This window comes from Camelus dromedarius, chromosome 27 (genome assembly GCF_036321535.1).
Source record: "Camelus dromedarius isolate mCamDro1 chromosome 27, mCamDro1.pat, whole genome shotgun sequence".
In the NCBI taxonomy this organism is placed as follows: domain Eukaryota; kingdom Metazoa; phylum Chordata; class Mammalia; order Artiodactyla; family Camelidae; genus Camelus; species Camelus dromedarius.
Window position 1 is genome coordinate 4,385,425 of NC_087462.1, and position 14,206 is coordinate 4,399,630.

General features: G+C 51.4%; 1 protein-coding gene across 1 annotated transcript in view; it reads left to right on the forward strand.

Moving 5' to 3' along the window:
* The first annotated feature begins 1,341 nt into the window (after nt 1-1,341).
* VAV1 (vav guanine nucleotide exchange factor 1) overlaps nt 1,342-14,206 on the forward strand; it is a 47,714-nt gene continuing 34,849 nt past the window's right edge. Inside the window, exon 1 of the mRNA XM_031437074.2 lies at nt 1,342-1,608. Coding sequence (XP_031292934.1) covers nt 1,405-1,608 — 204 coding nt within the window. The 5' untranslated portion in view covers nt 1,342-1,404. The remainder of the gene's footprint in view (nt 1,609-14,206) is intronic.

Here is a 14,206-nt window from a genome sequence, read left to right on the forward strand (position 1 = left end):
ACTTCAAGTTCAGGAGTCTGACAGGTGTGTTTTCCTTGACCCACTCCGGCCTGGTTTTGGTAGAGTAGTGGGTATGACCAGTGAAGGGGTCTAGCGCCCCCAAGTGGCTACAATAATTAAAGAAGAAAATCCAAGGCAGGGGTGCCTTCTGAGGTGGAGGGGGTAGGGAAGACTGTGGGTGGAAGTGGGGAGAGAGAGACCTCCTAGACCAGATGATTTCAGGTAATGATAAGGGCTACGAAGAGAGTAAACATTTGCTAAATTAAAATGACACGATTGAAGTCTATAAGGAAAGAGATGATGGTGGCCAGGGACATGGGGATAAATGAATAGATTTGGGATAAGTGTCAGAGGTAGAGCCAATAGAGCTTTCAACTAGTCATTCATTCACTCATTCATTCATTGATGCAACAAATATTTACGAAGCATGCATATGTGCCAGGTGCTGAGGGTGGAGTCCAACAAAAGAGACACAAATTTCTAAATACACAATAAGGAAATCAGTATAATAAAATAGATTTGTCAGACAGTGATCAGGGCTAGATGTGGGGAAGTTGGGTAGGGTGTGATGGAGTAGGGGAAAAGGCTGTGATTTGAAATGGAAAGTTTTGGGAAGACTTCAGGAGAGCAAAGTCGCAGGAGGTGAGGGAGCTAGCCGAGCGAAGTCGCCTCAGGCGGAGGGAGATAATGTGCAAAGGCCCTGTGGCAGGATTCTAGGGCAGGATTCTGGGGTGACCTGGTGGGCTGGAGAAACACTGAGGGAACCCGTGTGGCCGGAGCAGAGTGAACGAGTGGGAGAGTGGAGGAGGTAAGGGCAGGGATGAGGGCATAACGTACAGAGCCTTGCGGGCTGCAGGGAGGACTTTGACCCCAGTGAGGGGGGCTTTGGAACAAGATGACTTAGGCGTTCACGAGTGCGCTCTGATGGGGGAGTCCAGACTGCGGGGGCTGAGAACAGGAGCGCGGGGACCGACAGCGGAAGGAGACCTACTAGGTCAGGCTAACAAGGATGCGGGGCGGACTAGGGTGGAGGCAGAGGAGGGAGGGGTGGGAAGAAGGCGGATTTTGGGTCTTTTTCGGAGGCGGTACTGCTCTGGGGTTGGATGTAGAGGAAGGCAGCAGGTCTCAGTCTGGTTACACTGACCTCACTCCTGGGTGCCCAGGTGTTCAGTTTTGGGGGAAAGAGAGGCGTGGTCCTGCTTGAAAGGGGCTGGGCGGGGCTGGGCTGCAGGTGCTCCCCCGCCCCCATCCGCCCCCACCCCACGGCTCCTCCTCCTCCACCCCCTCTCAGGGCGACAGTTACAGGCAAAGAAGAGGAAGTGGTAGCTAGCTAGCACAGGCGGACGGGCGGGCGGGCGGAGGAGGCGGCGAGGGTGCGCGGCCCGGCCCGGGAAGGCAGCGGCCATGGAGCTGTGGCGCCAGTGCACCCACTGGCTGATCCGGTGCCGGGTCCTGCCGCCCAGCCACCGCGTGACCTGGGATGGGGCCCAGGTGTGCGAGCTGGCTCAAGCCCTCCGGGATGGCGTCCTGCTCTGCCAGCTGCTCAACAACCTCCTTCCCCACGCCATCAACCTGCGAGAAGTCAACCTGCGTCCCCAGATGTCCCAGGTGAGCCCGCCACAGGCTGGCCGGCCCGAGGGTGGGAGGGGAGAGGCAGACCCCCCCGCCGCCACTCCAAGGTTGGCACCTGGGGGCTGATGCACCGGCGCCTCCAGGCCGGCAGCGTAGAGCGGAATCTGCTCCTGACTCTGGGTCTGACACCAGGTACCGGGAAGCGGCGGCGGTGACACTCAGCGATTCTGGGGTGGCCCACCCGAGGTTAACGGCAACGGGCCAATAGGCTCCCCGTTAGCCACGCTTAGGCTGAGAACGGCAGACTTGAGGCTGACGCTCCCAAACCCCAGGCTGACTCCTCTGGAGACCGAGCCCCCAGACGGGGCTGTGGGGGTTCCTGAGGGGCGCTGGTAACCCCTTGGGTGGCTGGTAGGATACCTGAGGCTTTTGACTCCTTTGACATCTCCCCCCTCCTCCAAGATTCTGGCCCTGGGGGAGGGGCCTCCTCCGACTCCTTCCCCCACATGCATCTCCTCCTCCCGGGGCCTGGGCCCCTTCCTTCCCCTCACATCTTCCCCTTGGCTTCCTGCCTGGGCCTGGGGCAGCATGGGGCGACTGCGGGGCGGGCTGTGGGCTCCGGGCTCCGGGCTCTGTAGCTCCATCCATCCCAGGGGCCGTCTCGAGGCAGGACATGACCCTGAGCCTCAAGAGAGGGTCTTGGGATTTTGGATCCTAAAAATAGCTGCTTTTTCTCTGTAGGGATTTCTGCAAGGGCCTGAGGTTCCAGGGGGAGGTGGATTTGACTGCCGCCGCCCCCAGCTCAGGAAATATATTCAAATTCCTATTTGAATGCGGTTGGGTGGGGGTGGTAAACTGACTGGGTCTCTCCGGGTAGCACCTTCTCTGGTTCCCTATGGCCTCCGGAGTTCTGGGTGGAAGCGATGTCTGCTGATGGCTGGCAGTTAGGGGCGCCTCGCCTGCCCTGGAGGTCCGAAGGCACACTGGCCATCTAGCCCACAGGCTCTACCCCTGGACGAAAGCCTTGTCTGGAAGAGCCGCGGGCTAGTGGGGCATTGCCTTCTCCCTGGTCTGAGGTGCCACGTGCGAATGGGGGGAGGGGAAGTAGCTGCTCAGGGAGGGGTCCCTGAGGGTGTCTCTTGGGGACAGGGCCATGCATAAGAGAGGTGCGTGGCCCATCCTCCCCTAGCTCAGGCAGGCTTCCTGAGAGAATGAGGGAACCCCAGAGGCCCCCTCCCCCCATGGCCAGCTGCTCTGGCCACAGGCCATCCCAAATTCGCCTACATTTTTTTTTGCCTTCTTCTGGCTTCCAGCTTATAAGGAAGTAGCCATCAGACCCTTCAGGTGTCAGACCTGCAAGCAGTCAAGATTCTGTGAGGCTTCAATAGCAGCTAATGGGAAGGTGGATAGACTTAAGGATGAACTTCCATCCCTGCTGGCATCTTCCCTACAGCTGGCTCTCTGATGAAGCGCAAGGGGACCTGGCATTAATCTCTAGGAGGACTGCTGCAGGGATTAATGTGTCTTGATTTTCTGTGCTGGGCAATGCTGAGGACCCTGGCCTGCGTCTGACGCTCAAGATGCTCCCAGACTCGAGGAGACAGATATCCCCCAGCCCCGTGTTGTCAGGCCTGGGGCAGAGGGAGAAACCCCTGGGCGGGGGCCTGGAGCAAAGGCAAGACCTTGCCTGGGGGAGTCAGGCTTTATGACAGAGGGGACATTTATGCTGGGTTTTGATGAGTGAGTAGGAGTTTTCTTGTTGCTCTGGCTTCCGGCACCTAGCTGTATCAGGTCCCACACTAGGCAGGGGTGATCTTCCTCATCTGGGAGCTCTGGATCTTTTGCCCTGTGCATTTTGTCTCCCTTCAAAGCTCAGCCCTGTGCCCCTTCACAGTGGGGCCGTGTGTGGAAAGCTAAAAGGCGGTCACATTGAGCCAGAGGGAGGGTCCACAAGAACAGCTTCTATAGGTTTGAAAGTCCCTATTTGTAAATAGATTTAAGCCTGGACCATGAACCGCTGGGGATGTGGAAGGGTGGGGAAAGAGAAGGGAGGGTGCTCCCATTGGGGGAATGGCATAAATAAGGGTGTGGAGGCTGGACTTGGGGTGCTTCCCAGTTTCTCTCATTTCCTCTTCGGAGTTGCTCTGCTTTTGCTCAGTTATTTCCTGGGTTGAGGGTGGGAAGAGAATGTTCATTCATTCATTCATTCATTCATTCATTCATCAACAGTTACAATGTATACCCGGCCTCTTCTTGGCGCCAAAACAGCGAGAACAAGACACATACAAACCCCTGTGTTAAGGAGGCTGCATTCTAGTGGGAGACACGGACAGTGGGCAAATAAGGAAACATAAATTGTCAGAGATGGTACGTGTTCTGGAGAAAGGGGCTTGGGAGTACGAGGTTGCACTCTTGCACCAGAGGCCTGGTGACATTTGAGCGGAGACTCCGGCAAACTGAGGGAATGAACCATGTGAATCTGAGGAAACTGCACTCCTGGCAAGGGCACTGCCAGTGCCAAGGCCCTGGGAGGAGAACTGGTCAGTTCCCACGTAGTCTGCACCGTGCTGCAGGGGCCTGGCTGGCGGCAATGGGTCATGGGCGAGGTTAGATTGCAGTGAATCTCCAAGCTGGTCAGGCCCTCTGAGATCTGAGACCCAGAGAGACGATGGTATCACCAGAGGTGGCCGCGGTGATGACCAGACACCATCACTCTCTCCTCCACTCTCTCTGGGAGCCCAAATTCTGAGTTGCAGAGATGAAACTTGAAGGCCAAGGGAGTGGAGAGGAAGAAACGAATGTGACAGTCATTGTGGGAAAGATCACCAGGACGGGCGAGCCGATTAGACTTGGGTTGGGAGCGGTCACTGGGGCCAAGAGGATGTCAGGGTCCCCAGCCCATAAAGGCTGGTGCCACTGGCAGAGGTGGGGAAGGGAGAGGGTGGGAGAGTCAGAACAGGATGGGCCATGGCTTGGAGGAGCCAGACCTGGGTTCAAATCCTGGCAGCTCCACTTCCTGGCTTCACCTCTCTGAGCCTGTTTCCCCATCAGTGAAGGGTGGATAAAAATGGCATCTCTCTGGGGAGGACCATTGTAATATTTCAGTACTGCTCAGTGCAGTGTTGACACCCGATAAACCCTTGCTGAAAAGTCTTTTTAGGAAAGATGTGGGATTGTGCGAGGTTTGGCAGCTCAGCACAGCCTGTAGGATTTGGGTTTAGGACAGTGGTTCTCAGCTGGGGTGGTTTTGCTCCCCAGGGGACATTTGGCGATGTCTGGAGATAGTCTGTGTTGTCACATCTGGGAGCTGCTACTGGCATCTAGCGGATAGAGGCCAGGGATGCTGTTCAATATCCTACAATTTCACACACAACCGAGAATTAGCCTGCCCAATGTCAACAGGGCTGAGGTTGAAGAGCCCCATGCTAGGGCACAGACAGCCTGGTAGAAGCTTTAAAATATTTAACTCTTTGGTTAAATGATACACGTGGATCATTCAAAAATTAAAACATAAAAAAGTGCACAGGGTAAAATGTAACTTTTAGCCCTCACCCTCAGATACCCCGTCTTACCCTCCGCCGTAGTAACTACCCATTTTTTTTTTAAGTTGACTGTATATCTTTATGCAAATAGGAATTTAGGTTCTTGCTAACTACACTCTGCCCTTACCAGGAAAGACGGCACGTACCACCCACTGCTTTATACCCTCACTTTAATAACTGTCTTGGGCATCTTTTGAAATCAATACATAGAGATTGCTTGCATTCTTTGGAAAAAAATGACTGCATGATATTTCAGATTGTCCATTGATTTAACAAACTATTTACATTGTGCCCACTGGGTGCGAGGCATTCGTCTAAACTGGGGGCTGGCAACCTACAGCGGGAGGGCCGAATCTGGACCATAGCACATTTTATAAATAAAGTTTTATTGGCACACAGCCACACCCATTCATTTATGCTTTGTCTCTGGCTGATTTCCCATGACAACAGTACAGCTAATTGCCGCGGGGAGTGTTTGGCTGGTGAAGCTGAAGATGCTTACTATCCAGACCTTTGTAGGAAAAGTTCCCCCCACCCCCGGTCCAAAGGCTTTCCACAGACTAACTCGTGCCGTCCTCAGAACAGCCTACGATGTAGGTAGTACCATCAGCGCCGTATTGCACATGGGGAAACTGAGACGCAGGGAAGTTAAGTCACTTGCCCCAGGGCACCTAACTTGAAAGTGACGGAGTTGAATTTGAACCAGGCAGCTTGGTCCCAGGATCTCTATTCCTTTTTTTTTTTTTTTTTTTTTTTTTAATGGTTTACACTTTGCACTTCTTATTTATTCACTTTACTTAGAGGGGAAGTAATTAGGCTTATTTATTTATTTATTTTTAGAAGAGATACTGGGGATGGAACCCAGGACCTTGTGTATGCTAAGCATGCGATCTACTGCTTAAGCTACACCCTCCCCTCTTATTCTTGTTATTTATTTATTTATTTTTGTGTGGGTGGGGGGCAATTAGGTTTGTTTGTTTGTTTGTTTATTTCTTTATTTGATCGGGGCACTGGGGGTTGGACCCAGGACCTGGTGCATGCTGAGCATGACCCTACCACTGAGCTCTGCCCTCACTCCACTCCAGGATCCCTGCTCTTAACAGCTGCTCTGAGCTCTATTCCATCACATGGCTGGGCAAACACTTATTTTACCATTACCCCCACTGATGGGCACTTAGTCTGCGCCAGGCTTTTGTTCTGACAAACTTACTGCAATCAATAACCTTGTCCGTGAACCTTTTTGCAGCTCCTTCACTGTGTGACCTTGGCCATGTTCCTTAACCTCTCTGTGCTTCTGTTTCTTCACCTGTAAAATGGAGATAATAAATCTCCATCTGAAATGAAAGCATTGTGGTGAAGGATAAATGAGTTACTATCAAGAACCTAGGAAAGTGCCTAGCTACATGTAAGTGTTATCACTGTGGCCGTACACATGAGCAAGGATACCCATGCGATAAATTCTCTGAAGGGTTTGCTGGCTCAAAGCGGGTGAGTCTGTGTTTTTGGTAAGTCTTGCCAAATTGTTCTCTGTATGGGATTGTTCCCAGATGACTTGTTCCAATTACACTACCATTAGCAATGTCTGAGAGTGCTTTTTTCACTCCATTGCCTCGCCGGCAGACAGTTCTGTTGTTAAGCTTTTGGATTTATGCCAAATTGATGGGTGATAAAAAGAGCTCATTATGGCTCAGTTTATATTTCTTTTATTCTGAGTGAGGTGGAGCCTCTTTTCTTATGTTGAAGAGCTATTTATATTTTCCCCCTGCAAAATAATAATTGTTCATATCCTTTGCCCATTATTTTTTTCCTTCTGGCACTGTGGGCCTTTTTTTTCTTATTGATTTTTAGGAACTCTTTATATATTAGACTGCTTTGAGTTTCAAGTCAGGTACTTACTAGCACTGTGATCTTGGAAAGGAAAAAAATTACTTAACCCATCTGAGCCCTGGTTATCTTATCTCTAAAATGTAGATATCACAGCACCTTTATCTTGGGGTTGTATGAGGGTTCAACGTGATAAGCTGAGTTAAATTCCTATCATGGTGATTGGCAGATTGAGGTATGATTGATGTACAACAAAAGCTAAATTAATGGGAGTCATTCTTTTTGTTCATTTGATTTCAGTGGTTCTGAGCTGCCTGTAGGGTGTGGTATAGGTCAGGATGCGTCATGTTAGCTGCTGTAACAAACTGCATTGCTTCAGTGACTTTCAAGAGTTTGCTCCTTGCTTATATCACATCCAGTTTGGGTCAGCTGAGGGATTAAGGGGGAAGCCCTCCTTACAAAGTCCCCACAGGACCTGGGCTCATTCCATCCCATAGCACCACCCTCCCTGACGTCCTTGGAGTCCTGTATTCAGCCAGAGGGCGAGGAGGGAGTTGTGAGGGGTGAAACCCTGGGAGGTTTTCATGGCCCAGGCCCAGACATGGCATTATCACCTCTGTTCTGTTGCCCAAAACTCCATCACATGGTTCCATCCAACTGCAAGACAGGCTGGGAATGTAGTTTAGCTGGGCGCCAGAGAGGACAAGGAAATGGGTTGGGTGGATATAGAGAAGGCAGGGCCAAAGGACCCCAGGATAATGCCTCGCTGGCTTCAGAGAAGCAGGTCTGGAGGGAGCTGGCTTGGAGGAAACTTCAGGGGGATGAGGAATGAGGAGGACCTGGACCAAAGCCATGGGGGCAGGATTCAGCTGGGGGCAGGGGGACCTGGGTATAAGCAGAGCTCAGCCAAGTGGGTTGAATTGGGTTGGGTTGGGTGGAAGACTTAATCTCAACATATCCACTAGGGCTGATGGGGACGGAAGCCCAGAGGGTCAACATTTGGCACTGTGTCTTCTTTTCCATGACTTTCTGTTCTGTTCACTGTCACAGAGGATGCTGGAAACCCATGTCCCTCACCTTGCGCCCGGCTGTCCCAGGCTACCCTTGGAGCAAAAGACCAAAATCTTCATCATGACCCAGAAGAGCCTATGTATCTGGCCTCTGCTCACCCCTCGGCCCTCATCTCCTCCCTCTCTCCCCCTCCCTCACGCAACTCCAGCCACATGGGCCTCCTCACTGTTCCTAAACCCACCAGGTGCAATCCAACCCCAGGGCCTTTGCCTGTGATGTTCTTTCTTCGCAGATCCCTCTTCCCCGCCTATCTACACTTTGGCTATTCTCTTATCTTCTTCAGACTTCCTATCAGAGAGATTTCCCCTGGTTTCCATATGTAAAATCGCACCTCCCGCCCCCACTCCGCACACGCACACCTTCCGTTCTCCGCCTTGTTTCACAGTTTTTACTTAGTTACTAATTGTCTCCTCCCTCAACTGGAATATTAGGGCAATGCTTTTTGTCTATTTGGTTCACAACTGTGTCCTTGGTGCCTAGAACAGCACCCGTCACACAGTAGGGGCTCAGTAAATATTCAAATAGTCACTTCACTCATGCAGTCATTTAATAAGGGGTCAGCACACTAGAACTGGGGGCTGACTGCCTCTTTTTGTAAACAAATGTAACTGGCACATGGGCTTGCTGACACGCTGCCCACGGCTGCTTTCTCTCCGTGAGCAGTCACGACAGAGACCCCGTGACCTGCGAAGTCAAAGAAACGTACTGTCTGCCTCCTTACAGCGCTTGCTGGCTCATCTCTGATTCAGTCCGTATTTGCCGAGCGCTCTTTCGTTATGGGCAGGTGGTAGCTGGTGAGCCGAGGTCGAGGTGGAGTGCCTGAGATCACCTGTCTCTACCTGTTCCTAGTCATGTGACTTCGAGCAAGGCTTCTCCCCTTTGGTTTTCTCATCGGTAAAATGGGGCAAATGATGGTCATAATAGCAACAGTAACAATAATGATGATTCTACCACCACCTCGCAGACATTTCTTTGTGCTAGTTCCACGCACTTGGTGATGGAGAACCCGCAGTGAATGAGCCAGAGACCTTCCTGCAGCTCATGGAAATAGATGAGGAAATGGGCAGTTACAGCTCAGAGTAACACATGTGTCTCCTTTGTTAACACTAATGGTGCCAGGAAGTGGGCAGGATCGGAGGGTGTGTTGGGTGGGCATTGTTGGGCTTCTGAAGATCTCACCACATTGCAGAGATGGGCCACGCCTCTTTGATTTCAGGGATGATGTTCTGAGGCCTGGGCTTTAAGAGGAGCATGGGAGTCAGGTCCCTTGGGGAACAGTGGAAGAAATAAAGGATGTTCAGTTGGAGAAGTTTAAGATTTGAGGAAATTCTGAGCTTAGTCTGCAGAAGTTTCAAGCAAGAATCTTAGATCTTGTGACAGAAACCCAACCGAAACCAGCTTGGTCAGAAATAGTATTTATTACCGCACAAAGCTGAAAGATGTAGGAGAAAATGCCTTCAGGTCCAGCTGTATCCAGGAGTTCAGACAATATCTCAGAGGCCCTCCCCTCCTATCCCTGCCTTCTATCTCTTAACTCTGCTTTCGTTGGAATGTTTTCCTCCATTCTCAGTCATTCTTTACCGTCATGGAGGCAGACAAGAGGTCCTAGATGCTCCCAATTTTTGTTCCCACAATTCTGTGTCCAGTGGGAAATGGGAGGGTTAATTACATGGCCTCTAAATTTAAAATCTGTCTTTTATTGGACGTGAGTTTTTTTAGTGGGGAGGTGGGGAAGCATAGCTAATCCTGAACCAACTGCTGTGGCGGGGAGGATACTTGGCCTCCCAGGCCAGGTCTCGTGCCATTTCTGGAGTTGGGGGTGGAGTCGCCTCTACCCAAAGGAACCAGACTGGGGGGAGGTGCTGTTTCAGGGGAAACTGAGGGACTGCTACTGGAAGAAGAGGAATAGATTCAGGAGGCAATCATTGTCCTATGGGCATTAAGTACTAAGTTTAGTCCTGAGTTTCTCAGCATCAGCACTGCTGAAATGTGAGGTTTCATTCTCTGTCCTGAGGGCTTTCCTGTGCCTTGTAGGATGTTGGGCAGCAGCCCTGGCCTCTACCTACTCGATACCAGCAGCATCCCTCCCCCCGGAACAGTGACAATGAAATGTCCCCAGCCACTGCCACATGTCCCCTGGAGGGCAGAAGTGCCCTGGGTGAGAGAACCGCTGTTCTGAAGGGAGTGAGCCTCCTATCTCCGGGGGATGGGGAGGAACCTAAAGAGAAATGAACAATTTCCGGCTGGGATGAAGAAATTAAGAGCATCTTCAAGTCAGACTATTCCTTTATTTTGTTATCAGCAATGGGCGCTGTGCTGAGGCTGGGGTTATGGGGAGGAACATCGCAGATATGGGTTCTGCTCTCCTGGGCACATGGCCTCGTGGGAGGGAAGGCTGCCTGTGTTCTGTTTCCTGTGGCTGCTGTCACACAGTCTCAAAAACTGGTGGCTTGCAACAACGGATATATTGTTTCACAGTTCTGGAGTCAGGGTTGAAACCGAGGTGTTGGCAGTGTCTTTCTCCATCTCCAGGCTGCAGGGGAGAATCTGTCCTGGCCTCTGCCAGCTTCTGCTGGCTCCATGCATTCCTTGGCTTGAGCCTGCCTCACTCCTGCCTCGGCCTCCATCGTCACTTGGCTGTGTCCTCTGTGTCTGTCTCTGTGTGTGTGTCTCACAGTCCAGAATGATCTCCTTATCTTGACATCTTTAGTGATGTCTTTCAAAGTCCTTTTTCCCCCCAAATAATGTCATATTCACTGGTGCCAGAGATCTGATGCGGACATATCTTTTCAGGGACTGCCATTCAACCTGCTACAGACAGGAAACAGGCAAAGCAGTAAAACATTGTAGGAAATGCTGCAGACAGAATAAACCAAGGGTCAGGATGGAGAAGAACAAATGGGACAGGCTTCTGCAGGGTGTTCAAGGAAAGCTGAGAGCTGAAAGATGAGGAACCAGCTCTGGGAAGCATGGGGCAGGGAGAGCAAAGGCTGTGCAAAGGCCCTGTGGCAGCAGGATGGGACTGAAGCATCCACTGGTCAGTGGTGAGGGAGTGAAGGGAGAGTGGAGGGAAATGAGGCTTGAGAGGAAGGTACTTCCTTAGCGTGGCTGTGGGTATGTGTGTGGAACTTAAATGGGATGGGGAGTCCTTGGAAGGTTTTAAGCTGCTCCGTGGGGACCAGACTCTAAGGGCAATAGAGGTGGCAGCAAGGGGACCTGGGAAGAGGAGGCTGATGAAGGTGTCCCAGGGAAGAGTGATGGTGGCTCAGACTAGGGGCTGAGGGCAATAGATCCAGCTCACATTCTGCTGGTTGGGCTGATCAGCCTTGCTGACAGATTGGATGAGGGGGAGGGCTGGGAGTGAATGAAAGGAGGCCAGACAATGTCTAAGTATTTAGCTTAAGGACCTGCGTGAGGGGGGCTATCATTTGCTGAGGTGGGAAGGCTGGGGGAGGAACAGGTTTTGGGGGGTTCCGATTGGCCATGTGATATTAGAGATGGAAGAAAGCCCAGCATGGTGGTCAGCACAGCGGTTCTTAACTGGGGGTGGGGGGAGCAGCTCTGTTCTCCCAGGGGACATTTGGCAATACCTGGAGACGTTTGTCATTGTCACAACTGCAGGGGGTGGTGTGCTCCTGGCATCAAGTGCATAGAGCCCAGGGCTGCTGCTGAGTGTCCTCTCATGCCCAGGATAGCTGCCCAACTATCAGTAGTGCTGAGGCTGAGAAAGGGAACTACATTTCCCAAGTGCCCTTGCAACCTGGCCTCCAGGTAGTTTCAGCCAATGGGAGGCGCAAGAAGCAGACCAGCCGCTGGAGGAAGAGAGAAGCCAGGGTATTTCTCCCTCTCTTGCTCTGCCTCTCCAGTGGCAGATACACCTCCTCGGTGGTCTCGGCTCCCTGAAAACAGCTCTTGCCCAAAGTTCCCCCTGTTTGAGGACCGTGGACTCCAGTTGCCTGGGGGTCTGGGGGCCAGTCATGACCGTGGGATCTTGGATGAGTTGCTAAACCTATCCGTGACTCAATTTCCCCTCTTTCAAATGGAGATAAGGATAGTGCCTACCTTATAGGGCTGTGACAGAATTAAATGAGTTAACAGCCATAACGTTGCGAAGTGCTGCGGACAGTAGCTGTGAGTGATGGGTAAATACCTCCGTGGGCGTGGATGAAATCATTCTGGGAGGGAAGAGAGAAGAAAAGGAGTCTGAGGGTTGGGCCCTAGGGTGCAACAGCTTAGAGAGATTAAGGAGAGGAAAAAGAAACAGCAAAGATTTCAGAAGGAAATCCAGTGACCTGGGAGGAAAGCCAGAAGGGCGTAATGCCAAGAGGCCCAAAGAGGAAAGTGCATCCACATCCAGGTCTTGATACTTTGAAAAGAGCAGTGTTAGTGACACAGGTGGGAATTGATTCAGAGAGCATAATGAATAACAACAGAAAGAGGGCCCATTTATTGAGCACTTCCTACCTGCAAGAGCTGTTCTAAATACTTACTTATGAACTCATTTGATTTTCTCAGCAAATCCATGGAGTAGGTACCTTCGTGTTTTGGTGATCTGTTAACCGTGAAGCAAACCGGCCCCGACTCAGCGATGCAAGATGACCACTGCGTTGTCCTCCTCACAGGTTCTGTGAGTTTGGAATTCAGGCAGGCCACGGTGATGACGGTTTGCCAGCTCCGTGATGAGAAACCTGGAATGTCTGGGGGCTGGAATCACCTGGAGGATTCTTTACTCGCCTGTGGGGTGCCTGGACTGGGATGATTTGAGGCTACTGCCTGGAGCACCAGCCGGGAACCTCTCCATGTGGCTTGGGCTCCCTCCCAACATGGTTACTGGCTTTTGGAGAAGGAGTGTGGAGAGAGAGAAAGAGAGAGCAAGTGTTTCTCAAGAGACCAAAGCAGAAGATGGAGGGTTTTTTCTGACCTACTTAGAAATCATACGGTGCCACCTGACTGCATTCTCAGGGACAAGCAAGTCCCTAAGACCAGCCTAGATTCAAGGGGAGGGGAATCAAACTCAAGGGGTGTAACAAGTCACACTGCAGAAGGGCATCCTGAATAGATAATATTTTTATAGCCATCTTTGGAAAGCCCAACCTATTACCTGATATTATCCTAATTTCACAGATGAGGAAAAAGAAACATGGAAAGTTTAGTAACCCAGTGAATAATGCCTAGTTGAATAAGGAGCTATCCTGGGATTTGAACCCAAGTGGCCAGTCCACAAAACCTATAGGGATATTGCCTCTTTGGGGTAGGCAGGGCATATGAGCTTTTCAAGTGGTTATGAAGATAGTCTTGGATTTAAATTTTTGGTTCCCCTGGTCAGGGTTCAGCCCAGAAAATAGAAATCATCTTAGGTCTTTCAAACAGAGAGAATTTAATTCAGGGAATTGGTTAGCGGATGATGGAGTTGCTGAGAAGACAGCTGGGTGACACTAAGGCTACCCAGAGATTAGCCACTAGGCTGGAGAAACAATAGGAGGAGGTGGTGTGACCAGGGCCCAGGGACCAGAACCATTTAAAGGGAGCTAGATCTCTGGGCAAGCGCTGACTTCTGGGAGCTAAGAACACAGAGCAGTTGTATTTGCTGGCGGAGAGGCGGAGCAGAAGAGGGAGAAGTACCCTGGCTTCTCTCTTTCTCCCGCCCTCTGATCTCCTGCCTGGGCCTCCCATTGGCTGAAACTACCCGGAAGCCAGGGTGCAAAGGCACCTGGGAAATGTAGTTCCCTTAGATACAGAGCAAAGCAAAAGGAGAGGCAGGGAGAGGACCTGAGAGCAAGCAGGCTAATAACCCTCACAGACTTGGAGCAAGTGACTGCCTCTTTGAACTCAGTGTATCATCTCAGTTAAAGAGAGCTGCTGTGACTGCTGTTTGCCTGAGAATTGATGATATGCAATGGTTTTATTTCCCGTGGCAGGGTCCTCCTCAGCTTTAATCGCTCTGCTGGCTTTACCGTTCAGATCAAACCCAGATCTTCTCTTTCTTAGGACCCTCCTTGCCACAGGCCACAGCACACAGCTAATCGTCCTTCCTCCAGACAGCCCGTCAGAGATCTTCTGCCTGTGATTACATCCCTGGCTTCCTCCAAGTCGCCTCTAGTCTAGGCAGAAAACCCGCAGCCCCTTCATAGCTCCTCAAAGAGCAGCTTCCCGACCTCTGCCTTGGGATGGCTGTCTTGGGATGCTTGTCTGCCTGG